The 27,389-nt window shown below is 45.0% G+C and overlaps 1 protein-coding gene across 2 annotated transcripts in view; it reads right to left on the bottom strand.

The window, feature by feature from the left end:
- STX8 (syntaxin 8) overlaps positions 1-27,389 on the bottom strand; it is a 253,724-nt gene that overhangs the window by 156,942 nt on the left and 69,393 nt on the right. For both annotated transcript variants that reach the window (XM_024564833.3, XM_024564832.4), the window contains exon 6: positions 24,660-24,752. In XM_024564833.3, the coding sequence (XP_024420601.3) occupies positions 24,660-24,752 (93 nt within the window). The remainder of the gene's footprint in view (positions 1-24,659; positions 24,753-27,389) is intronic.

Here is a 27,389-nt window from a genome sequence, read left to right as displayed (position 1 = left end):
GCTTCCTGGCAGAGGATATCAGTTCTTTAAAACATGCTGTAGCTCTGAAAAATTCAGACGGGGGTAGGCAGTACCCACCTTTGGGAGCTGATGCCGAGCCTGCTGAAGCCCAAGCAAAGAAATAAACATGGGGCAGATGGCCATATGGACAGTGACTCTGGGCCCTCTGGATGACAGTGGCAGAACACCCAGGGGCTCTTGCATATATACTTGAGCCCCTGAAAGGTCAGCACTGCAAGGTCAAGTTACATGAGGAGTGTTCGCAGCGAATGAACTTCCACCCCCACCCCCTACCCTGCCAGCTGTTGATGACTTTGGTGTGAAAACCCACCGGGGAACTCTCAGACAACCAAGTGTCTCAGGAGGATGGGCTGGACCTCCATCTTCTTCTAAGCCCTTATTGTTTCTAGAGCCCAACTTAGCTAGAAATTGTGGGGGGATCCAAAAGGTTAATTTCCTAGGCCCTGAAATTTCCTGTTACTGGTTCATGGTGTAGGTTCATCCAGTCCACTGTAAAACTCCAGGAAAACCAAGGAAGATAACGCTATAAATCAGCTCAGTTGCCATAGCTATAGGAAAAACATGCTTACCCCGTGAAGAAAATACTATTGTTATCAACACTGACTGCACTCTAATGGTCCATGGTGAAGAATACTCCTGTTCAGATCCGAACTAGACAGGAACACGGGCACCGTGTAGAGCCTTCAAACGGCACTTTATACCTCCTATTAGTCATCTTTCTTGTAAAATACTGCAATTCTCTGTTCACAGTGCTGCTGGCCACTACAGTGTAAATTCTTTGGAGAGGGAAGAAGGTAGGAGAACATATTCCCATTTCTCTTTGTACCCAGTACCTTACACGGTGCAACTAGTGGCTGTCGAACAAATGTTGGGTGAGTTCCTAAGTAAAATCTGCCACGAGTCTCCTGCTCTCCTGGGAGGACTTCCTGTTAAGACGCCCTGAGCGCTTCTGTAAAAGCCTCTGTCCTTGCCTAGGTGGACGACAGGGATGAGTGGATGGTGACTGAAGCAGAGGGAAGCGTGGGGCTGGGGGGTGTTGCTATGTCTAACAAGGTTTTCAGTGACATAAAACACTGACCTCAAAAACGCAAAGGAGTTTGAATAAAATCACTTTGATAAAATTAAACTGGAGAAGTCTGTATCTCCAAATGTTTTCTGAGTCATTTAAAATATGTATAGTTAAATAATAAACTGAATAGCATAAGTATACCATTGATTATTTGAACTATAGACTTGAAACTATATATGTATGTGTGTATGTGTGTATATGAGCCAAGTTGAACAAGAAATTGGTGGGGGGCAGAGTCCTCTCTTTGGAAAAGTAAGGAATTATATTTAGGAATGCATTTTTTAAAATATTTTATTTATTTATTTTTAGAGAGGGGGAAGGGAAGGAGAAAGAGGGAGAAAAACATCAGTGTATGGTTGCCTCTCTTGCTCCCCCTACCGGGGACCTGGCCTGCAACCCAGACAGGTGCCCTGAACGGGAATCAGACTAGCGACCCTTTGGTTTGCAGGCCGATGCTCAATCCACTGAGCCACACCAGCCAGGGCTAGGAATGCATTTTTACAGGAGTACATAAATAACTGTGAAGACTCTGGGGGATACCAGGGGAGGCACAGTAAGGAAAATATTTTGGCATGTTAGCGTGGGAAAAAAAAGCACAAATAAAAAGATTACAATAGAGTAAGTAATTAAAACAACAGTTGAGTAGAAGATAGTAAGATTTTTGACTGCAGTGTCAGGAAGGGAAGGCCAGGGAAGGAGGAACCCCAAATACGGACAAGAAAACAGAAACTCTAGCAACAGAGTCTATGTGCTTTGCAGACGGCACATTTCCTTATTAACAAAGGAGGCTGACCATACACACACAACTTTCCCTCCAGGACTCTCTCAGAATTATTTATAAAACTTTGTAACTCACTATTGTAAGGGAAAGTCTGCAACCAATAAGCTGAAGTAAGGTTCTGACCATTTCTCATACGAAAGTCCATACTGACGAACTCCTCTGTGGTGTGCAGCTCATCCCCCACCTGGGATTCAGGCACACGATTTACTGCCCCCAGCACACCCCCTTGCCCCTCGCTTTCCCTAACAATACAACTGTGGTTCACACAGAAGCCAGATCCCGGGAGGGCCCATCATGACCAAGAATGTTAGGTATATCCAATGTGCACCCAGCGGAGGAGGCCCTCACTGGATGGGCAGGGAGAGGCTGGATGCCATGTGAAGAGGGCCTGCCCTGTCTTCCCATGGGCATGATCCTTATCTACTTTAGAAAAGACTTTGCTGGCGAAGCGGGGGAAGAAGGCAGTAAAGCTGAGCAAGTGCATTTGGGGTGCGGAGGAGGAAGTGAATGCAGAAGTAGGTGCGGGACTCTGTTTGGTCTTTGGAGAAGAAATTACACAAGTTAATTTGAGCCCAGAGGTGGTAGAGAAAGGGCCTGGAAACCAACAGAAACAGCACTTGACCTTTGGCCTCCCACATCTGAAGCTGGGCTGAGCCTCCAGCTGAGTTCGCCAAGGCCACTGAACAGCTGTCCAATGACAGCCGCTTTCATAGCTGTCAGCGACATTCGACATTCAGCCGAAGCCAGTACTGGGCTGTTCCCGATCTCAGACATGGAAACAGAGTCTACGTTTCCTTCACTTCTCCCTCTGCCTGAGCGATCCTAAATTAGGAAATCATCTGGATTTGTAAAAATAATCACTTCTTGGCACGTTCACAGAGTCTGCTGAAATGTTACCGTGGAAAGCAGAGTCTGAGTGCCTGGAGGTCACAATAGGAAATGAATCTGGCAATTTGAAAGTGCACCTGCCGAAGTTCCAGGCCATCTCAGTATTCAAATAACTTATCCTTCCTTCCAAACATCTTTTGTGTCCTTTATTTCTTTTTTTAAACAGTTTTTTCAATTCGACAAATACTCATTTAGAGCCTGCTTCATATACAGTACTCTGCAAAGCACATGTGTGTCAACCAGGATGGCTCAGGCTGCAAGCACCAGAAAATCAGACAGAGTAGACTAAACACACAAGGCAGAAACTTGCCTCAGGTGCTGAGAAATGCAGGGGTAGCTCCAAAATCAGCTGATTCGGAAGTTCAGCAGTCATTAAGTATCCAGGTTCTTTTCACCTTTGTATTAGTTTCCTATTGCTGCTGTAACAAATGACCATGGACTTAGTGGCTTAATACAGCACAAGCTTATCTTATAGTTTTGGAGGTTGGAAGTCTGATGTGGGTCTCACTGGGTTAAAATCAGTGTGCCAGCGGGGCTGCCTTCCTTTTGGAGGCTCTAGGGAGAGGCCTGTCTCCTTGCCTGCACCAGGTTCTAGAGGCTGCCGGCATTCCTTGGCTCCTGGCCCCTCCACTCTTTAAAGCCAGCAATGACTGGGTGAGTCTTTCTCCCACCACATCCCTCTGGCATGTACTCTTCTGTCTCCCTCTTCCACTTTTAAGAACCCGTGTGATTACATCGGGCCCATCTGAACAAATGCAAGATAATCTCACCATCTCAAGGCCCATACCCTTCATCATACCTGCAGAGTCCCGTCTGCGGTGTAAAGTAATAGTCACAGTTTCCAGGACCAGGACATGGAATCTTCGGGAGCTATCTGGCCCACTACAACCTCTACCCCTCTGGACCCAGTGAGGGCTTTGCCCTCAGACTGGTTTCTCTCATGGTCACGGAATGGTAATTAGAGTAGTTCCAAGTGTCTTATCCAGACAGACCCTCCAGGAGGTGAAAAGGGTGAGTCACCTCTTCCTTAGAAGGAAAAGGAAACCTTTGCCAGCAGCCCTGGAACAGATTCTGCTCTGTGTTTAATTGACAGCGATGGGTCACCTGCCCATTATCGATCCACTTTTTGATAAGAAGAGGTTCACTGTAATTTGGGGTGGCTGTCAGAGACTCAGCCACTGTGTCAGCCATAATGTAGCAAATGCCAAGAAGGAAGATAATTACTATTTATAGAACACTTGTAACTAAAGATCCACTACTGAGCTAGATGTTTGCTTGGTAAACCAATTTTACCAAGAAAACTGAGGCTCAATTTGAATTTTACTATTTATTCTAGTTATAGATATTTCTGTGTACACCATTTCATACATGGATGTAGATATGCTGGTTATTAAGGACAGGAGAGTTGGGTGGACACCCCCTGGTTTCTACCCAAAGAAGATGCTCTTGCTCCTCAAAGGGCAGAAACCCAAACTCCCAATGCAGCGTAAGCACACCTGAGAGGTTGCTGAGAAGACTGCTCTCCCAGAGGAAGACGATGACGTGATGAAAGGACATGACCATGTGGATGCTAAGCACCAGGGGTCTAAATTTCACAGGTGTACTGGTCAGGGTCCAATCAGGTGACGGAGACCATACCAGTTATTTCAACAGAGAAAAATCTAACCATAGAGAACTGCAAATAAAATCTAACCATAGGTAACTGAATGGGTAAAACCACAACTCTACGGTGTCATAGAAGCAGTTCAGGTAGCAAAAAGGAAGCATTTAACATTGTTAAAATTAGGAGCCTGGAGGTGGGCTCTATGGAAACGATCCTCAAACTTCTGCGGAGGAAGGGCCATGGAGGGGGAGCCCAGATCCAGAGGGCAGCCCAAGAAGCCGATCCTGCAAGTGCTGAAGAATGGCGAACTGAAGCCAGGCTGCTTCTGGAAGGAACCGCTGCTGCCTGTGTGATGCGAGCAGACCGGGAGCAAACTGGAAGGTGCGTGGCAGGTCCTCATCCTTCCTGCACTCCCTGCAGGCAGAGCTGATTTGGAAGCTGGCCAGGCAGAAATGTGGGTGTAGTGTGCCAGCTCCACCGTCACCAAGGACAGCCGGAGGGTGTGTTTAAGTTGAGAGACAATGGCTTAATAATGAGGACAATATCAGTGGTACCAGCAGCAAAGCCTCATTCCCTGGCACATCTTAGCGAATGATAAAGGAGATGCAGGGCTTCCAGGTATAAACAATTATTTTATTTTTTTCTTAAAGCTTTCACATTTTGGAACTGCTTATTTAGCTTTCTGGACTTCACTGTTTCCTCCCTCTGCAGCAACATCACAACACTTACTACTAATTCTTTTTTTGAATCCTCACTGGAGGATATGTTTATTGACTTGAGAGAGAGAGAGAGAGAGATGGAGGAGGAGAGGGAAGGGAGGGAGGGAGAGTGGGGAGAAGAGAGAGAGAGAAACATCGATATGAGAGAGAAACATTGATCACTGGCCTCCCATACATGTCCTGACTGGTGATCGAACCCACAACCTTTTGGCACATGGGGGCAATGTTCCAACCAACTGAGCTGCCCAGCAAAGGCTTACTACAACTTCCTGAACATTGCTATCACTCCTATTACTTTTTTTGGGTAGAGGGTGGACAAGAATACAGTCATATTTGTGTTATCAATATCTCTGAAAAAGGGGCTAAATTAACAACTTCTATCATGTAGGCAGGCAGTTACTATGTACAGTGGTTAAAAGAAGTACTTTGTCATAAGATAGATCTGGGTTCAAATCCTGGTTTTGACACTTTAGACAACTTACTTCGCCCGCCCCAGCCTCACTTCCCCCAGCTGTCACACAGGGATGGCAACAGTACTTACCTCTAAGTCTGCTGTGAAGACTGACTTTATTAATGACCACCAGCAAACGTATTAAGTGGGCCACCAACTGGGTTTTTCCCCTATGCATCTACAGCCTGGGAAAGAAAGATGCTGCCCGTCCATGCTTTTGGGGAAAGGCTGTCTTTTGGAAAAGGCTGGTTTGTAGCTTTTCCACAGCATTCTTACCTCTACAACAGCTCTGACCTCACTGTAATTAGTTTGTAATAACTCATCATCTTTCCAACTAAAATGGGAGTTCCTTAAAACTAGAACTGCATTATTTTTCACCATGTACATAGCTCCAGAAAAAAGAAGTGATTTTCTGTGACATATCTGAACAATGGATCACCCCCAAATATGAGCTGATGAACAGAGTCCCACACTGGGAGGGGGTGGAGGCAAGGCATGTCAGTGTGGAGAGGGCTGGTTTTCAGAGGCAGTAGGACGGTGAGGGGGCGTGTACCAGAATCACCCAAACTTTTTCCAGAGGCACATCCCCCTTAGGAAATTATTAATACAGGGTTCCTTTGGGAGCTGGACATAAGATACCACAGTGTTTGTGCCTCCGGGTTTCCTCGCCCATTGCCACAGACCCTGGCTCTGCGAATTCACACTCTCCTCGTGTTTGCATCTGGGTATCTGGCTACCCTTTGGGATTACCGTGAGTCCTCTCTTACCGGGAAGGCAAGACTATCTCTACTTTATATTGGCTTCTGCCTCTATCTCCGGCTCCCAAAGGGACCCTGCATTACACCTTCCTCAGGGGGATGTGCCAGAACTGAGGGTGGCAGAAGGTGGAGGGTGTATGCCTCTGGAAGAAGCCCCGGGTGATTTTCAGACACATGCTCTCACCAAACACAGCTCTTGCTCAGTCACACAAGGCCCGCCCACAGCACAAGGCCTTCATGTCAGGACACCTGAAGTCAAGTCAGAAAGTGACAGGAAACCCCTGGAGCGATTTAATGAAGACAACTAACCTGGTAACTTCATACTAGTATTAAGCAAACCAAAGCAGAGATCATTTATGACTAAACTGAGAACAAAACCTCATTTCAACACTGAGTCCTTTTCCCTTTCAAGAATTTCTGTTAGGAAAAAGAATGTGAAATGATAAAGCACACAATGAAACTCTAAATAACAATTGTCTGGGAGCAACATTCCTTTTAATAAAGTGAGTCTGCACCGAGAAGGCTGGTTGGGAGCAACCTCTTGGCTCCTCTGCATTGGGCGATATCAGCTGAGGGAGAGAGTCAGAGAGAGACCTAGAAAAATATATCAGCTGAGGAGCGAACCATACTTCCCCGGTACCAGAAGAAGGGGATCCAGCATCTAGGCCACAACCCTCCAAAGTCCAAGGGAGAAATGTCCGTTCAGCCTGGGCCCTAAAGGTAGTGAAGCAAGATCTCCCTAGTCTTCTGCAAAGAGGACCCCACTGAGGAGTAAAGTACAAGAACCCCATTCCAGAGCATATCCCTATGCCTAACTGGCCTAATGGTGCACAGCCTGAGCGGCCTCTCCCGCTTCACCGCTGTGTGGTCCCAGGCAAGTATTCAGTTCCCAGAGTTTTCCCATCTGTAAAATGGGAATGGCACTGCCACTCCCATACGGTACTCTCCATAAACCAGGAAGAATGGTTCCTGGAACACAACAGGCACCCGATATGCATTACCAAGCTCGTGTTTTTTTCCCCCCAACTACAGAATTACTGATAATAAACAGTATCACTGGACTCTATTTCATCAAGTTATTTTTTAGTATTAAGTTCTTCCCTCCAAATCAAAATAAATCTCCAATTCAAAGTCAATATTTTATTTATCAAAGGACTGAAATATTCTGCTTTTAGACAGTTGCCATATATCCTCTATACCTTTCCTAAATCTGACTCTTAAAAATCAGCAGCAGCGCCTTGGCCAGTGTGACTCAGTTGGTTGGAGCATCTTCCCATAATCAAAGGGTTGTGGGTTCAATTCTCAGGGCAAATAACTAGGTTGCAGGTTCAATTCCCAGTTCTGGGATGTACAAGAGGCAACCAATCAATGCTTCTCTCTCGCATTGATGTCCCTCTTTCTCCCTTCCTTTTGCCCTTCCTCTATCTCTAAAAGCAATGAAAAAATGTCCTCAGATGAGGATTAAAAAAAAAAAATCAGCAGCAGCAAGAGGCAATTAGCAAAAGGAGTAGATGCTTTAGAAAAAGATTTCTAAGGTATTCCTACAAACAGAAAGCTATGCTGAGGGATTTAAATTATTATCTGCAATTATGACCCTTCAATTATGATGTACAATTATTTTAGGAAGACACCTGCAACAAAGGCAAATGTTTATACTTATAAGTCTACCACTGGTATAATCCTTAAATCAAGTCTCAAACTTAGACATGGAGGAAGTTGAATAAGTGATGGTTGAACAACTTTTCCTTTAGATTTACAAAACAGCACAAGAAGGAAAGAAGATACTTAAATATGAAGTCAAACCATGAGTCCTGGCCTCCGGTACTTACTAAGCACAATACTAAGATTCCTGGAGGGCTCTAAGGCTGAAAAATGCCAAGTATGTGTCCGAAGTGCAGCGTGTCAGAAGTGGCCATCTAAGCAACGTTCCAACCAGCGCGGTAGCCGACGCGGGGCCAGCTACAGAACCTCAGCGCCCTCTCACGCCAGTCTCAGCCTCTCACATACACACTCTTGGTCATGCCTTCGAGCGTTTTCAGTGTTAATATATTCTGCACCACGAAGCTATTCAGAAGTATTCTTCTCCCCTAAGTCAAGCAATTTTCTCTCCTTTCTCACCAAAAACATTTCCTCAGTCATAGGCAGAGGATTATTGCTTCAGGTTGTTGTTTTTTTAAAACCGGAGAAATGTCAGGCATGTTATTTTCAGAGTGATTTACACAGCTCTAGTGTTATAACTAAACAGAAAGAACAAAGATGCTAAAATATTAATCATCCTGCCCAGCTGTCCACCCAGAATAGCTGAAAATGGCAACACACTGCTGCCTCTGGCCGCGTGTCTACACTGCTGCCTGCGCAGCTCACAGACACCCCCTTCCTGAGCATATGGAGCAATCTCGGGAGAGAATGTGCCTCGGTGAACCCTGACTAGCCAATCAAAACCAGAAGGTTCCAAGTTCAGTGACTAATATCAGAAATGAATTGTGCGTGGTGAAAAGGACATTTTGTGCAGCGGGGAAATTTATACCCTGAGATCAGCACATCACAGGTGTGCAGGATCACCTGGAGAAACGGAACTTTCAAAAAGGCAAGTTCAAACAGTTCTTCAAGCAGCACGCCTGCCATCACAGAGCGCAAAAAACTAAATAGCGCTCTGCGGGGTCTGAGCACTGTGACAACAGCAGGGGCTGCCACGGACTGAGGGCTCCCAGGGCTCGGCTGGGGGCAGCCCCCATGCTCAGTTCTGCAGACGCGTGATGCTGCCATTTCATCCTCACAGCCCGTAAGGTCAGTGTTATCACCCCTGGTCTAGGGGGAGAGAAGCGTGGAAACATGAAGTCAATTGCTCTTGGTCACACAGCTAGAGAACGGGGGGTGGAGGGGGCTCTCCAATCCAAAGCCTTTGTTCTTAGCCACCATACTATTCAATATTCTTTAGTCCCTTTCTCAGGCTCTGAAGCTCGTAGGAAAGGGTTTTTAAAAAAAGATTTGGGAAAATTAGATGGAAAAGTCTTAAAACATGAACAGGCAGAGGTTGAGCAGGATGGTCTTGGAAAGTATGGGGGGGCACCTGTTTCCAAAGTGGACTATATTCATTAACACCACAGGAGATGAATTAAGTGCTACTTCTGAGATGAAAGACATTTTAGCTGCTGAGAGGGACCAACATTGTGACATTCCCACATACAGCGTGTGAATGAGCATTTGCCAGCTCTTCGAACGCGATATAAAACAGTAAAAACTCAGACAGGGTCCTAGAGATTCCTGGCCAGTTTCATCCTAGGAGCTATAATGGTGTTATATCCCCACGCTGGTCGGCAGCAACAGTGACACAGACCAGTGTCCAGCATGCTTCCACCCCATCTCCCTTGGCCCAGTGGGGTGCACAAGGACAGTGATGTGGCCCTGTGGTCCATGAGTAGCAGTGGAATCTCAACTGAACATTCAACAAACCTTCACTAACCACCTACAAGGCATGGTGAGGACAATCGCTGAATATACGTGAAGCAGTGTGCTCTTTGTGTTTTATCTCATTTAATCCTCACCAACCCCTGGGAGCCGAGTTCTGTTGCCTGCCCACTTTAGAAATGAAACAACTGAGGAACACGGAAGAGGTGAGCAGTTTGCCCGAGTCTCAGGCTTCATCGCTAAGGCGATGCCGTAGCAGGCTCTATGGAGTGAAACACTGCCCTCAAGTCCAGACCTCACACAAAAGTAAAGACAGAGACGCTTCCCAGCCCCACTCCCTCCCCCACGGACACCACCGCCCTGTGACTGGGGGACATCGAGAGGCAGACCTCCCCCTTCCCCTTGAGGAGTGGGAATTGTGCTCAGTTAACTGTGAGATGAGATCTTCCTGCAGAAGGGTTCACTTTGGAAAGGGAAGAGGGAAGGGGAAGAAAAAAACCCCAGAAGTGTCTCAAACAGCAACAACCACCTACTCCTGCTTCTCTGAAAGCAGGACACCCCTCCCCTGAGAGGGGGAAGCTGTGGTGCCCCCGCAGCCTGCCCTGCAGAGAAGCTCAGGGCTCGGGAAGGCTGCAGATTGCAGGGTCTGGGGCGCCACCTCTGACCTGCCCACCTGTTCCAGTCATGTCCGAGGCCTTTTACCTAACTCAGTAATTACCGGCCCCACTATTGATCAAATGTCAATTCAGAATGGCTCTTGAGTTGATGTTAGATACCAGAAAACACTTCTGAGAAGGAGGTACTTTGTTCTCTTTCGAAAGGTAGAGACAGCATAAAAGCTAATTCCTAAGGAAAACCATTTTGCTTCCAACTGAACTGGGAGTTTGGTTCTTGAAGTGGCTTCTTGCGGAGAAGTTTACTATTCTCCAATTAAAAATCTGCTTATTTCATCTTTCCCTTAATTAGTTAGTAGTAAGGATAACCAATCTGTGAAATTTTTAAAAGAATATAACTATAGAGTCAGATAGGTTTTCTTTTTCAAAGTGAAAGGGGTGGGGTGCTGAACATGCAATTAAGTGGAACACTGGTGCGTATAAAATGAAGCAAATAATCAATTCTATTTGGTCTAAGTTTTTTTTATTGTTATTTCCCAAATTCCTGAAGAGAAACCTTTGTATGTGCTGACAGATTCCAATTGATTTTGAACAACTGCAACTGAATAAAAGTTTTTAAACACAGAAGGCCCTAAAATATATAGCACCCGTAATAATGCACAATGAACTATAAAAGGTAAGGAAAGGGTACACTGTTCCACACTTTATCCCAGCTGATAATGAAGCTATGGTTAGAAACAGGGGAGAAGCAATATACGGACTTAATTCCAAAGATTTGTGAAAATGTGGGGTACGGGCCAATCATTTCCAGGGACATGCGTTCTAGTTTACTCATGTCCCATCTGACCCGTTATTTCTTCCTCTACAGACCGAACAGTTTTCAAACGCTTAACCCTGATTCACTGTGTGGTGGACCCAAAGGACAGGCACCATCCAGTTCCCCTTCAAGGAAGGCCTTCCTGTCCCTGGCTGCCAGGAATGCCGTCGGCAGGCAGCTTTAGGCCGTCAGCCGCCTTATGGATTGACTCAAGGACAAGGGGCTGTCTGGCCAAGGACAGGCTCTTCCCACGGTATTCCGTATTCAGTGACTGATCAAGATGGAGGTATCAAGGCCCAGATACGTGTGGTCAACATGGGCTGACTCTGACAGCCCATTTGGGCCCTAGAACTTCCCATGGGGGTGGCTGAGGCTGTCTCGGGTTCAGCTTCTCCTGCCCACCCTGCGCGCATGGCCTCCCTCCCACAGGTGCCGATCCCTCAGGTGCCAATCCCTCAGGTGCCAATCCCTCAGGTGCTCCCTAATAAACACCCTGTGTACTAAACTCCCTCCTGTGTGTGCTCCCAGGAGAAGCCAACCTGTGATTCAATGACTCTATGAATAAGAAAAAGAGATTCCATTTTCAAGGTAAGTGGCACAGGTTAAATGAAGAGGCTGGAAAAAAGCTTTCCTAATTAACCTGGTACTTTCATCCTCTATTTGACCCATACTCCATGGGGCTTTAAAATTCAACCTAAAAAAAGCCCCAGCAGCTCAGCCTGGGTTGGTCTTCTGCATTATTTCAGATACAGGAGCACAACAGGCTTCTCAGTGCGGCGAGCTGAGCTACCTGGTTGGCCCACAAATTCCCCAGAGCAGCGTTAAGTAGTGCTACCACCTGGTACTTAAATGTGCTTGAACTCCTGGACCATCAGATGTATTCCTGTCCAAATCTAAGTCCTAGCTCACGTCTATGTGTCTTTGTCTCTATCTTTCTCATTCTCTCTCTCTCTCTCTCTCTCTCTCTCTCTCTCTCTCTCTCACACACACACACACACACACACACACACACACACACACACACACGCTCCATGTCTCTCTCTCTTCTTGCACACGGAAAACAGAGGCCTGACTGCAGTGGTGCTAGTTAGGTTAGAAGTACACAAGTGATATAAGATGAAAATCAAATACAGTCACCTCATTAATTTATATCCCAAACCACTACTTCAAGCCCAATCTTCCATGAGCCCACTGAAACACATTTCCCGTAAACGCTGAGTCATAGGCACACAGCATTTACCACTGAAGTATACACGAAGGCTCATTATATGTACAGGGGTGGGCAAGCAGGTTTGTAAAGAACTCTGTGCCACAGTGTGCTTGAGCACAGCACGTAGACTACGAGACTGGGAACAATGAAGGCCGGCAATCTGAGCACCAGCAGGACTGCACCTAAGTGCACTGTGCTGCTGTGACATTCCTTTGCGTTAATGAAGCTACTGTGACACTCATAAGCTGCATGTCCTCTTGCATATGAACAACGGCACACCTACCTTTGCCCATCCCTGTGAACATACTCTAATTGACTAGCTGTTATTTCTTTATACAATAAGAAACTTTTAAAGTTCCGTTTATAAATTTCAAACTAACCAAACTGACTGACAGAATGCTTTTACCTTTGATCTCAATCTAGTTCCTAAAGTGGATTGGTTTAAAATAGTTAAAACAATGGTATTAATGATAAAAAATAAAATGACGGGTCTTTATCATGGCCCTCACAGCGCTTCCTCTCAGGGCTCTCTTTCTCCTGGCAGTGCTGTCCAGATGGAAAGAGAACAGTGTCCCCACCCAACACAAACGGTCAGGGCCACGTTCGCTCCCGCCCCAGCTCCTTTAAGGATTCTAAATCAAGTGAAACTCCTGCTCAGCAACTTCAGTTCCTTTCGTGTGCTGTCTTTCCCTGCCCAAGCACTTGGTTCTAATCAGACCACTTCCTTCCTGCTGCTTTGGTTTTTATTACCAAAGTTCTTCAATCCTTTTCACCACCCCATATGCTAAAAAACTTCCACTTTTTTTTTTTTTTAAAAAAGCACATTCTCTGAGACTCCTAAAGAAAAACCAAGCTCAGCTGAAGGTCTTCAATAATGGAATTGGCCTCCAAATATTCTAGACGAAACTATGAAGAGATCAAGGTTGTCTTCAGCGGCTTTTACTTTTTGCGGTGTCCCTTCCCTTCTAAAGAGCGCATGCCTGCTTTTCTCAGGAAACAAGCGTTCTCATTCTTCAGAGACCCTCAATCCCAGGGAAATGTAATAACAGGATTAATAAATCATAGTTGGTTCAGACCTCTGTTCAGAGAAGAATGAACACAGCAGGCCTAACTGCTGTTCTTAGAAAGGCCAGATTACAAAGTTGGCTGGGCATTTGGGAACTTGACTTTGGGGAGGGTTCCCACTATTAACTGATAAGAGTGGCCACTGTTCCTAAACCGCACAAACAACACAGTCGATGCTGAACACCTGCTCTCCTTCTGGGAGTCTGGAATCTGGGCACGTGCCAGGCAGAGGGCGCCCTCATGACCGACAGCCTCCGGACACCCTGGGCCCTGGGTCTTTAATGAGCTTCCCCGGTTGGCAACATTTCAGAGGGAGGGACACATCGTGTTGTTGGGGATTTAAGTGCATCCTGTGGGGCTCCATTGGAAGAGGCCCCCTGGAAGCTTGTGCCTGGTCTTCTTTGAAATTCACCCCATGCCCCTTTTCTCCGGGCTGATTTTGGTTTGTATCCTTTCCCTGTCAAGCTATAACCAGGAGTAGAACTAGAATCGGTTCTCATTATTTGCAGTACTTACATCCTATAGAGTCACCATGAACACTGAATGAACAAACATTGAACCACTGCTACTAAAGGAAATAGGTATGGGGGGTGGGGCAAAAAACCCAGAGTCTATTTACAAACAATTGTGTATTTATCCTTACATGTTTAAACTTCAGGCACCTTTAACTTGATAGTATACACCTACTGAGACTTTTTTTCACAGCTCAAAACAGTTTTTGAACTCATCGATTTTGATGCCTTTTAGTGCTTCTGCTGTTTTTTGTTTCATCTCTTTCACATCAGCAAAACGTTTCCTTGTGAGGAGTTTTTTCCTTCAGGGAAACAAACAAACAAACAAAACTGTCACTAAGGGGGAGATCGGGTGAACAGGAGGGTGGGACACGGAGGTCGTGCCGTTTTGGGTCAAAAACTGCTGAACGCTCAGCGCAGTGTGGGCAGGTGTGCTGGTAAATCACCCATCATGAAATGGGCAAATGTGTTGAGTCTTCAAAAAAAATTCAGTGAAGCCAAACACAGCCTCTTACAACAACTCCAGCTGGCACACTGATACAGATGGGTTCCTAGAACACTCACCTAGTGGGGGAAGCCTGTGGTACAAGGGGCCTGACCTCTAGGAGATAATTCCTGTTTTTTGTGTGTGTGTCCTCCCTCATGTGTGTGCATTATGTGTGTGGATATACATTTTATTTACATGTATCTACATGTATATTGCACATGGACCATATCTTAAATCCAAAAATCAACTTATTGTGGTAGATTCTATTTTCTGTATTTTTCAAAAGAGAAATTAAGGTTCAGAAGTGTAAACTGACTTGCCTGAGGCTGCCCCACGAACAGGAGCCAGAACTGGGATTCAAACTCCATCCAACTGGCCCCAGAGCAGGAGTCTCCATCCTTTGGTCATCTCTGTATGAGAGCAAAAATAAAAAGGCAGAGCATCGCCTTATCTGACTTTGGCTGAGAATGCGCTCAATGGATCACTCAAATTTTTCACCTCTTTACACATGTCCATGAATAATTGCAAAAGTACTGCAAGTATTGATTTGGGGGTTCTACGTTTTAGTGAGTAGGCAAGGGTATGCTTAGTTCTCTGAGTCCCTCTAGCAAATCACCAAACCTGGGGCTGATGTTGGGGGCCCTGGCACAACGTCCATCCAAGAAGAGCCCCAGGTTTCCCCTTCCTGCAAAGGGACCAAGGAGGAGGGAAAATATTGTCTTTGGGCCAAAGTGGCAGGAGGTGAAGCTTCCAGTGTGACCTGCTCTTTGCAGCTGAGATTGCTTTGGCCTTTTCTTTGGGACTCTCTTTGGTCTCTCCTTTTTGGTTGCTTTTTTGCGTCATTCTGCAGTTCAGCTGCTACAGTTGGCTGGACATTCTCCCTCTTGGAAGTCAAATAGGAACTGTGGTGAGCCCCAGGGGAAAGGGAGCCTGATGAGTCACCGGGCCAGCTGTCCCGGGACCTAAGGATAAATGCCCTTTTCATTGACAACTGTTTCCACAGCTTTTCCTTTAGAAAATCCTTGCCTCTTTCTCATGAGATGGCCTCTCAGACTGGACAGGGTGAAGACCAAGATATGAGCCCAGAAGAAAGGAGTCAAGGAGGCACTAGGCCAGAAGGGAGAAAGAGTCCTTATGACCCAAAGTGGGCCCAACCAGTTCATCATCGGAGTGCCAGCCAGCAGCAAAGCCAGAGGGTATAAACCCTGTGCGCAGGTCTGAATATCGTTTCTGCAGTCTCAGCAAATTCAAAGAATCTGGGTTCCTCACGTGGTCAAAGATTTAATCAACAGTGCCTATGAATGAAGTCTCTAAAAAACTCTTCAACAATGAGGTTCAGGGAGCTTCTGGGTTGGTGAACACACTGATATGCTTTGGGAAGGTGACATACCTGCAGAGGGTGTGGACACTTTATGGGGACCCCTACCCTAAGTCCTTGCCCTATGCACATCTTCCGTTTGGCTTTCCCAAGGCGCATCATTTACAAGAAAACTGTAATCACAAGCATAGCGTTTTCCTGAGTTCTGGGAGTTGTTCTGCAAATTACTGAATCCTGAAGGGGGACGATGGGAACCCTGTATTTGTAGCCAGTGAGGTGGAAGTGCTCAGGGAGAGTGGGGACTTGCTGTCGGCACTGGAAACCAAGGTGGTCTTTGGGGACTGTGCCTTAAACCTGTGGAATCTAACATTGATTCCAAGTACGGTAAATGGGGTAAAAATTGAGTTACGCCAGTGGACACCCACTTGGTGACAGCCAATCATTAGAATGATACAATGGCCATTACTACCTGGAGTACTTTCTCCCCCACCCCCCAGGAGGCCCTGTTACTATAAACTGACCCCTTCCTAGAGATGAGTAATCAATGTTCTCATAAGGAACCCATTTTACACTAACTGGTATTTAATACCATCAGTGCCTGGAAGATAATCACCTTCCATATCTCTGTCATATATCATAGGCAAGTTCATCTATAATCACATCAGATGATAACTTGGAGCCCTAGAGAACAAGACTATATTAAAAGCTTGTTTAATTGAAGCTTCCAGAACACCAGCGGCTTCAGCAAAATGATTTCTCATAGATACTGTGACCTCATAAAAAACATAAAGAGACTTTGAGCTCAAGATATTAGAGTGAGCATACATAGCTGCCCCTCTCCTTCCCAAACCCAATGAAATTGCCAGGAAAGGTATTTTTGAAAGAATAAACCCACAGTGGCACTGAAAACATGAAGGAGGGCTATAAGTAAATAAAGCATTTTAAAGTCTCTCTTAAAAAACAAAGACAGTTGGGACTGTATTGACAAATAAACAACAACTGAAAAAAACATTGCCACTTTAAATACATGATCAGAGATATAGACAGGAGTTCTTTCTTCCCCACAGAACCCTGGAGAGGCTCCAAGCTTGGAGTCAATTGCTACTGGGAACCAAAAAAATGGCCTACAAAGAAGTGCTATCAGGAGAAACGGGCACTGAGTGGCGCATTATCTGCAGAGCAGCCGGGCCAGCAGGCCCTTGCCCCGCCCTGTGTGGACTGCAGTTTGCAGTCGTGGCTCCAAGCTGGAACCACCAGACTAGCTCTTTCTAGAGAGGAAGGCTTGCCTGGCAGTGCCCAGGGTGCTGGTGTTCAGGCTAGCAAATGAGTCAATAGGAGAGCCTCTAGGATAGACACAGTGGAGAAAAGAAATAAAATGCACGAGGTCTGTCTGGAAAAAGTCCAGCCATTGTTAATATAAGAACGGTTTGCCAACATCAATGAAACCTGGCAGCCAAGGAGAGTGGACTGCAATGCACATGTGTGAACAATGACAACTTCACTGTACTAGTCAGTGGGGGCGGTAGACCCCATTGAGTGAGCATGTGTACTGTGCCGCTGTCACATTCAAAATGACTGAGTGAGTAGAGCAGTGAGTCTGCATCAAATTTTACGCTAAGCTTGAATATTCGTCCATGGAAACTATTCAGATGACTCAGAAGGCCGCAGCTGTGGGCAACTGGTGACTGGCAGCTCATCATGACAACGCACCCACTCATGCATCACGTCTTGTGCAGAGATTTTTGGTGAAACATCCATCACCCAGGTGACTCAGCTGTCCTACGGCCCCAGATTTGGCGCCCTGTGACTTCTGGTTTGTCCCAAAACTAAAATCACCTTTGAAAGAGAAAAGATTTCAGACCGTCGATGAAATTCAGGAAAATAAAACAGGGCAGCTGATCACAATTAGGAGAATTGTGTGAGGTCCCACAGTGCCTACTTTGGAGGGGACTGAGGCGTCATTGTCCTGTATACAATGTTTCTTGTTTCTTCTTTAATAAATGTCTCTATTTTTCATAGTACATGGCTGGTCACCTTCTAAACAGACCCTGTATAAAAGATGTCACCCCAAGATTAAAGTTCTCCTTACCTGTGTAACTTCGGGGTAAGAGTTACCACAAAGGGTCTTGAATCTGCCTGTATCCGCTTCTACCTAAGCACATACCCTAAAGGGAAGCCTGCCTCACAGTCTACCCCGCCCATGTACACTGAGGACATAATCAGTTCTCCCATTCAAGCAGGTTGGTTTGGGGTAAATGCACTTACCTAAATACAAAGGAATCCTATGTCAGCTGCCTATACTTATCGACATGGTCCTTAATTCATAAATATGACATCAATGAAGAATTAGCAGATATGTAAGGAAAAGCCCACAGTATGTGTATTAGTTTGCGAGGGCTGCCGTAACAAAGTACCAAGACAGGGTAGCTGGAACAACAGAAGTTTATTTTCTCACAATTCTAGAGGCCAGACATATGAGATCCGGCGTCAGCAAGACTGGGTCCTTGTGAGGCCCCTCTCTTTAACCTGAAGGTGACCTTCTTCTCCTGTGTCTCCCCTCTGAGTCTGTCTATGTCCTCTTTCCCTCCCCTTACAAGGACATCAACCACACTGGATTAGGGCCCACCCTAATGCTCACTTTTTAGCTTAATTACCTCTTTAAAAACCCTCTTTCCCGATACAATCACATTCTGAAGTTTTGGAAGTAAGGACTTCAATATATGAATTTTCAGGGGACGTCATTCAGTCCATAATGGAATGAAAGAGAATGATTGAGATCAGCAAACCAAAACTTTATCGAGAGGAAACAGAGATAATGCAAGAAGCAGAAGGGAATGTTAAAAATAAAACAACAAACAATTGGAAGACTTGAGTAGTAGAATGGCTACAACAATTTTAATAGAATCAGTAAAACACGTTAGTAAATCTAAATAAAACACTGACTATAAAACAACATGAAACATGAGGACTTTGAAGGAAGGTTTAAGAATTCTCAACTTGATTTATTCAGTGATATTTATTTGCTTTTCACTTTGCTATTAAAAAATATATAAACTTGCATGTTAAAAATAGAAAGGTGGCCATGGCCCAAGGTGGGTGGCCTAACTGAGCATCTCATTCGTGGACGGGGAGAGAGGAAATTAGTTTTCCCATAAACCTGCCATGTCCTAGCTCCTGGCTCTATGTGAAGAGCCCACGTCCAGCCCCTCTCAGTGCTCAGGCACCACAGCCTCAAATCCCATCCCTGCATGAGTGTGAGAAGGCCAGGCCCGGAGGGACGGATCTGCTTCAGTTTCTCCGAGGGCCTCCAGACTTCAATTCCGCTTGCCGCCACGGTTTGTGCCTTTGTTTCCAACACCTGAGAACTCCCTCTCTTGCTTCCACACTCAGCTAAAAGTTGGAAGCCAATTTTTTAAAATACACGGGTGGGCAAAAGGAGGTTTACAGTTGTGAGGGTATGAAACACAGTTTATTCTTGTATTATTATTTATTAATTATAGTATTATTTTCCACACAAATGCCTGTTAACCTGCCTTTGCCCCACCCTGTGTTTCATCCAACATTTCCATGTGTTGGAAAGAGGGAGTGGTGGGACTCCTCCTTCAGCTCAGTCTACCATTTTCACCAAAAGTCTGTACTGCGGATAAATAGAGTTAACAATAAAAAGTACTTTTAGAGCACTTACAATGTATGAGGCACTATCCCAAGAGCTTCACACATATCTACTCATTTCTTCTTCATAAGAACACTGTAAAATAGGCACTAAAATCCCCATTTTACAGACAAGAAAGCTATGACAGAGGAGGTAAGTAACTTGCTTGAGGTCACATAGCTAATACATATCAGAGGCAGTTGGGCTGTTAACTGATAAATACCGCCCCTCTGACACTCACTTATGACATTCGAGCAACAGTTTTGGTGCTCCTCCCTCCTCAGCAAGATTTGTTAGCATGATTATACCTCCCAGTGGTTGGGTGGGCACATGATTACCTCTGACCAATAAGGTGTGAATGAAACTGACATGTCACTTTTGGGCCAGAGCATCTAATTGCAGGAACGAGACCCTCCTGAGCTCTCTTACTCTCTGGCACAGCAACCAGCAATGTTTGAAATGGTGGCTCTTCTACCAGCCGGGGATCTTAAGTAACTATGCCCACCACTTACCCAACCTGAGCTGGCTTCCCATTGTTGCTGTAACAAATTACCACCACCTTAGTGGCTGAAAACACACACACAAGAGTATTGCCTTAGAGTTCTGAAGTTCGGAAGTCTGCCGTGAGTCTCCCAGGGCCAAAACCAGGAGTCGGCGGGGCTGAATCCCTTTCTGGAGGCTGTAGGGGAGAATTACATTTCCTTGCCTTTTCCAGCTTCTAGAGGCTGCTGGCATTCCTTGGTTTGGGGCTCCCTCCTCCATCTTCAAAGACAGCAACAGGAGATTGAGTCCTCACATCACATCACTCCGAACTGTAACTTCTACCTCTGCCTCCCACTTTTAAGGACCTCTGTGATTACATTGGGCCCCCAGATAATCCCAAATAAATTTCCTAAGGTCAGCTGACTTAGCAACCTTCAATCCATCTGCAACCTGATGCCCCTGGGCCATGTAATCTAACATATTCACACGTTCCAGTACACAGACGTCTTTTTTTGGAGGGGGGGTACTCTTCTGCCTACCAATCAAGTCAGAATCTCCAGGGGTGAGGCCCAGGCCTCAATATCACTTACAGCTCCCCAGACGATTTCACTGTGCTGCAAGTGGGAGAACCAGTGCCCTTGTTGAATATGCGCAGACAATATATTTAGTACTCTACTTTTATACTGCCTTTCCTAAGTTCACGTGACAGACATAAATCCCACACATGCACAGAGGAACACAGTTACATATATACGTATCTGCCAGCCTGGTCACAGCCAGAGACCCTTCTAACCACATTTTAACCCCATCCTTTCGCTTCCCCGTCCATGCCTCCCGGGGCCTCATCTTCGTTCTAGATCCAGCTGCATACACGTGTACACAGACAAATGAGGTATTTTCCGTAAGTTGCCAAAAGAAGCTGGTTTTCCCTGCGGTGGCCTCCCAGGGGCTGCAGTTAGGCTGGTGGTTTCGAATGGGCACATTGGCTCCTCAGAAATAGGGCCGAGTCAGCCACTTTCTTTCATAGAAACTAAGGGACGCTCTGAGGATAACAATTATATCCCTGCTAGGACTGTAATCAGCCTCTATCCCTTTCGTCACAATCAAAAAGGCCATTATGCCCATAGGTGTTGCTATCGGCCCCATCTGGATTCTGACTCTGACCTGAGTGGGTAGTGGGAAATCTGGGACACTGGAGAAGGGCCACTTTTGTGGTAAATAGCTCTATTTGCTTTACTGACCTACTGAATCATTCTCTTGGTTTTCCTTAAATGACAGAAACAATAGGCTGAGATAAAGGCGAACCAGACCATTTTGGAATCCAGTATCAAAACCTGACTAACAAAATACAGTGTACTTAGAACATAACCACAAAGCCGAAGGGTCAAATTAGCATCCATTTAGAAATTCAGCTTCCAATCTTCTCATATAGAATTAAAAAGGGCCTGACCAGCACCAGTAACTGGCCTGTCCCTATGCCAGTGACCAAACCTAATGAGGACAAGGAGTAGCTGGTAGGTGGAGCTGCCAGCGCCAGGAGACCTCCCCTTCAAGGTGAACTGCAGGGGTGGCTGGGCACAACTACCCAGGTGCTGTTCCAGAACCAAGAGCTGCAGGGCCGGTTTACTGGGAAGTCCCCTGAAGCTCATGCTCCAGAGGACAGGGCCCTTTGGAAAGAACACAAACGAGAAAAAGAACAGGTCTGACTTGACTGAAGTAGAGTTGCTGAGACCCCATCTCGGCACTGGCCACACTGTCAGGGCAGCACCGAGCAGAACCACAGAGGCGCGGTTCTGGTGGACAAAGCAGCTGCTTCACGACTCTCTGCTGGTGTGTGCCAGTCCTCATCATTCTTTCTGACATTCCAAGGTCCCAAACTTGGCCAATCCTCTTTATGTCTCTCTGTTGATCTTTGAGACTTTCCCTGCTTTCTGAAAGAAGCTGTGGTGAGAAGGAAGACCACATATCCGCACAGCGTCGATACTGGGATCACAGGGACCATGTGCTCTTTGAAGAGGCTAGAAAATGACGACTATGCTCCCTGAAGGACACAAAGTAACCGACGATCTCACATACCTATCAGTGAACTACCAGCACAAAGGGATGTCAGAGCCTGTCAGCTGACCTTTCAAGCTGAAAGTTCAGAAAAGCCATGTGGTAGGCTGAGTAATATGCACCCACATCCTGATCCCTGGAATCGGTGAGCATTACCTTATATAGCAAAGGGACTTTGCAGGTGTGTTAATAAATTAAGGATAAAAAAGGGGAAGGGAGTAAGATGTAAAATTGCAGCTATAAAAACAGTCACAGGGATGTAAAGTACAGCAAAGAAATATTGCAATAGTCGTGCGGGGTAACAGGTGGGTACTAGACTTCCCAGGGTGATCTCTCCATAAGGTATATAAGTATCTAATCACGATGTTGTACACCTGAAACTAACAGAATATTGTATGTCAACTGTAATTTAAAAATTTTTAAATCATAATTAATTAATTAAAGATATGAGCCAGAGAGATCATCCTGGGTCATGTGGTTGGGGACCAAATGTAATTACGAGTGTCCTTACAAAAGGGAGGCAGAGAGAAAAGTGCACAGAAGGCAACGTGACAACTGAACAAGATGCTGTGGTGCTGGCTTCACACATGAAGGAAGGGGCCCCAGGCAAGGGGCGCAGGGAATGAGGCTCCAGAAGCTAGAAAAAGCCAGGAAATGAATTCTCCCCCTAGGGTCTTGGAGGGGACACCTTGATTTCGGTCCTGTGAAACTGCTTTCAGACTTCTGATCTCCAGAACTGGAAGGGAGTTTGTGTTGTTTTAAGCCACTGAGTTTGTGATAATTTGTTAGAATAGCAACAGGAAACTAACTTAGGTTTGGCCTGGGCTTTGGGAGGTTTAAAAGCTCCCTATGTGATTCTAATACGCGGCCATATGATAACTATGGGACTAGAGAGAAGACAAGATAAGGACATGCTGGCGTGACCGCTTGCTTATGTGGGGAGAAGTGCATGGTAACGTCACCTGGGAAGTCAGCAGGTCACCTCACCAAAGAATGAACCATCAGCTCGTAACCACGTCCCATAGGTGACTGTACAGTGGCTTGTGGAAGCACATCGCAGGGTGGGCATGCTTCACCAGCATGGCGCTGTTGCTAGTCTGGCCCGCGGGACAGGCCGAACTTCCTTGGGATGAAGAACAATTATACATGACAGGCAGATTTTCTACAGAGCTACCATTCTCACCAAGACTGTCTTTCAAGGAAGAAATTGGCCATAACTGAATTACGTGCAAATACATGAACTAGCACCAACAGGCAAAGGACTAAACTGCCCTCCTCCCCATGCTTCAACTAGTAAAACCCACTATTAGGACTTTAAACATGAAGAGTTTCTCTACTTGTTTTTTTTTTTTTAAATTATTTTATTGTCATTTAATTACAGTTGTCTGCATTTACTTACCACCACTCCCCCCCACCCCAGCCATGCCCTCTCCATTTGTTTTATTAATCTATTTACTTATAATAGATAGATAAAATTAATTAATTAATGACACAGAAATGGGATAGTAAGTGCTGTGGGAACAAATCTCAATCTTCACAGAGATCGAGAAAGGTGTAACTACTTGCACAATTGTGACAGGGGCAGCCCCCCCTCCAGAGCAAGGTCGGCTCACTCCTGGGGTTTCCACACTCACTCACATGTGACAACTGCACTTGAAAGCCGTTCCTTCATGAGACTCCTTGTGCTACCACCAAAAGCTAAAACTGCACAACATCTTCCGTTTTATTTTCTCTCCCTACTTTGCCTTCCTCAGAGAGGAAACTAGTGCAGTAGAAGAGGAGGTCACATTAGACTCAGAAGACCTCAGGTGGACTTCCGGTTCCATCACGTGTAGGTGACGTGACATTAGGAGGACCCTCAGCCACTCTGAGCCTCACCTCTAAGAAACAGAGATAATACTGCCTTCATGGTGTTGATTAAATGAAATGACACATGTGCAAGTGCTCAGCACGTAGTAGGAGCTTCAATGAAACTCAGTCATCACACATTACCACTTGCTGAAGCTTCTCACATATCGTCTTAGGTCGCCCCTCGTGAGCTCTGGCACCGTGTCTCCCACCATCTCAACACTTTGACTCGGCTCCCTCACTGGACATGTCTAAACTGGATTTACACCCTCCACTCACAAACCAGTGACCCTCCCACCCCCGACTGTACCCATCACAGTCCACTGCCTTCCTCTGCTCTCCTCCATTCCTATTGCTGCATAAGAGCCGGTCAGACATGCTCTCCAGTTAAAGCTCTGTCTCTCCCAAGCCATCCTGCTTATGGAATGAAAATCAATCTTTCTTCAAGCAGACTCATCACATCACGCCCTGAATAACATCCTCAAGCACTTTCTCACCCTGCAGCCTGGTATCTGTGACGGAAGAAGAGCCAGCTCCACTGGGCACACAGGCGACAGAGTCCCCGCAGCCTCTGTGGGCCTCATGTCAGTGTACAGTGCACTGGGCAATTTTACCACATTCCACAGGAAGAAAAGCTCTTGGAATAAATGCGTCATAAAACACAGTATTTTTAAAGCAGCTCCAGAGACCTGGAAATTTTTTAATCAAATTTCTTTACATAGTATTTAGTGACCACAATCTGAATCTGCCACAAACCACCCTCAATTACATTAAATATAATAACCCACTGATATTAAACCACTTTTCATGTTTTGTAACATTAAAATCATTTAACAAACACTCAAGCCTTCGGTATTCACGCTAAATGACAAATTTGGTCAATCTCAGACGCGCTCTTACCGTTTTGTTCATCCAGCTCATTGCCAATCTCTCGCCCCATTTGCTTTTGGCGACTGATGATAGAAGAAAGGGCATCAAGGCCTGCGTCCTGTTCTGAAAGAACAAGTAAAACAACCAACTGAAAACCAAAGGAAAACAATTCAAAGTCCAGCGATATATCCAGGCATATCACACAACTCGATACATGATAAAAGAAACACTTTAAATCAGTCCAAAAAAGAGAGAGAAAACAGTTACCATTATTGGAACAAAGCAGAGGAAAAAAAAATTAAATACCTACCTCAGTCCTTAACCTGATTTCCAGATGAATTAAAATTTCAAATATTAAAAATGAATATAAGATTTGACTACATAAACATTTAAACTTTCAAATACTTAATACATAAAGAGCACGTACAAATCAATAAGAAAGACTTAATTTCCCAATGTATACAATGGGCAAAGGATACAGACAGGAAATGAAAATGGGAGAGAATGCTCATACCCAGGTTAACTAAAGTGTGGTGCTCCTAAATTCTATGTCATGGGAGGACAGTTAATACCCCTTTCTAGAGGAGCAAATTGTGCCTGTCTTTTGTCTATCAATTCCGTGTCTAGGAATGTTTGTAAGAAAACATTCAGGTAGTTTGCAAGACGTATATACTCTGACACTCCTTAAAACACTGCTTCCTGTGCAATGCCTCAGCTCCAAATATACCCCTTGGTACTGGTCTGTGAGAATGGACCTGGGTCCTTTCAATCTTCTCCTTTGCCAGCTCTGTCAGCAGAGGGACTGCAGAGGCATCACAAGAGGAAAAGGTGTTGCTTCCTGCCTCCAGCCTGCTGCCCCAACAGGCACCTGCAGAGTGTGTGGCTTCTTCAGTGTGCAGAGGCCAGCAGTCCCAAGGCCAGCAGCTTCTGCCCGTCACCTCTCCTTGGGCAGTTTCATAACAGAGTGCCTCCAGTCTGACACTTGCCCGTGAAGAGGATTCCCTGGCACCCTAGAGGGCAGATTCTAGCAACTTCCACCGGTTTGGCTGCACAGCACAGTCACTTCTCTGAAATCGTTACTTTAATTCCCTATTATAGTTAGTAATTCTGTATATTAAACTTTCTCTGTTCAGCTTTCTTTCTTCTAATTGGACCCACACTGATACATTTAGAATAGAGAAGAATGGGGAACTATCCAAGTCCCCAAATACAGTGATTTGTTTAAAAACATAATATAGTCATATTATAAAACACTATATAGCCATTAAAAGTAATATTGTCCATGTATATTTTGATGTTGAAAAAAGTCTATGATATGTTATTAAGTAAAAAAACAGGACACAAAACAATAAATAGTAAAATAGCATTATTAAATGTATTGCTTTTCTAGATTTTGAAAATTTAAAGAGAAAAGAACTCAAATTACTCAAAGTCTTTTCTTTAAAATTTGATATTGGTTTGTTCTTTGTTTCTTTAACTAGGTAGTCTCGGGGATTTCTTTGTAAGGAATTTTTTCTTCGCTTCCAGATGCATGTGGAAGAACATCCTGAGGCTGAATCGAAGGGGTCTTTCTACCGGAGCAATGTGTCAGCGGAGGTTAACTTGCCAACTGTGGCTTCATTTGTTGATGGGGCTTTTAAAATGACTGATTCACATAAAGGCTTATCTACAAAAGCGGAAATCACAAAGGTCTTCTTATCCAAGATCACGTTAACATTTACTTATATTTTTTCTAATCTTCTTATGAAAGTAAGCCATTACACTTAACTCGTTAATTCATCTGGAATTTATTTAAACTAATGGTGTGAGGGAAGGACTCCTTAGTGACATTTTTTGACACTACGTATTTTTTAAACTATACAAATGACCTGCTTTCTCTAGGGATCATTCTAAAGGACCATTTTACAGCAAAATCTCTTTATAATGAGGTCCTTTTGGTCTTTAGTAACAACCTCTTGGAAGGCCTCCAAGACAAATCTATCATCAACCTAGTACTGCTATAGGATGACCAATATTATAGTAAAATTCCAAATGCATCCCCAAAATAACCTGTATATATAGGATTGACGGTCAGGTGTCAACATGAATTGAAAGGTAAAATGATTTAAAAGAGGAAAGGCAATTCCTCTACAGTTTCCATTTAGGAAAAGAATCATTAAAGTTACGGAGTTGCTTTATCTAGGAGCCACACAGGCTAGGAGTGAAAAATGCCTACAGTGTCGTCTTTTCTCTCAACCCTGTTTCACTGTACAGTTTAAACTACCTAAAGGTTGTATCTAATGCAAAACAGAAAGAGCGCTCAAAATTCTGCTCCACTCAGATGATTTCTGTAAGAACTCAGCAGCTCCTCATGATGTTTAAGTGCTACAACAACTTTTTATCCCACAATCCAAAGACACAGGCAGCTGAGAGAGCCGAGACCCTGAGTATACTGATACTGACAACCAGAGCATCTCCAAGTTCCAAAGCAGCGCTTCTAAGGGCAGGTGGTACGGTCATCTTAGAGACAGTGAACAAAATAAAATGCTGCCACTTGCACAGATGTAAACCATGAAGAACCTTGCAGACAGTCACACAGAACCATGTAAAACTACGATGTCATAACTAATAGCTCACTACTGTAACCTGCCCTACCCTATCACATATCCCAAGTCATTACATCACAATAGAGCATCTGCAACACACCACACTCTATCAATCATTCTTCAATTTTACAGTGATGTTAATTTTTTAAAAATGGATGACCGTTGTGATACAAAG

This window comes from Desmodus rotundus, chromosome 9 (genome assembly GCF_022682495.2).
Source record: "Desmodus rotundus isolate HL8 chromosome 9, HLdesRot8A.1, whole genome shotgun sequence".
NCBI lineage: Eukaryota > Metazoa > Chordata > Mammalia > Chiroptera > Phyllostomidae > Desmodus > Desmodus rotundus.
Note: the sequence above shows the minus strand (reverse complement) of the source record. Positions and strands in the feature narration are given on the sequence as shown.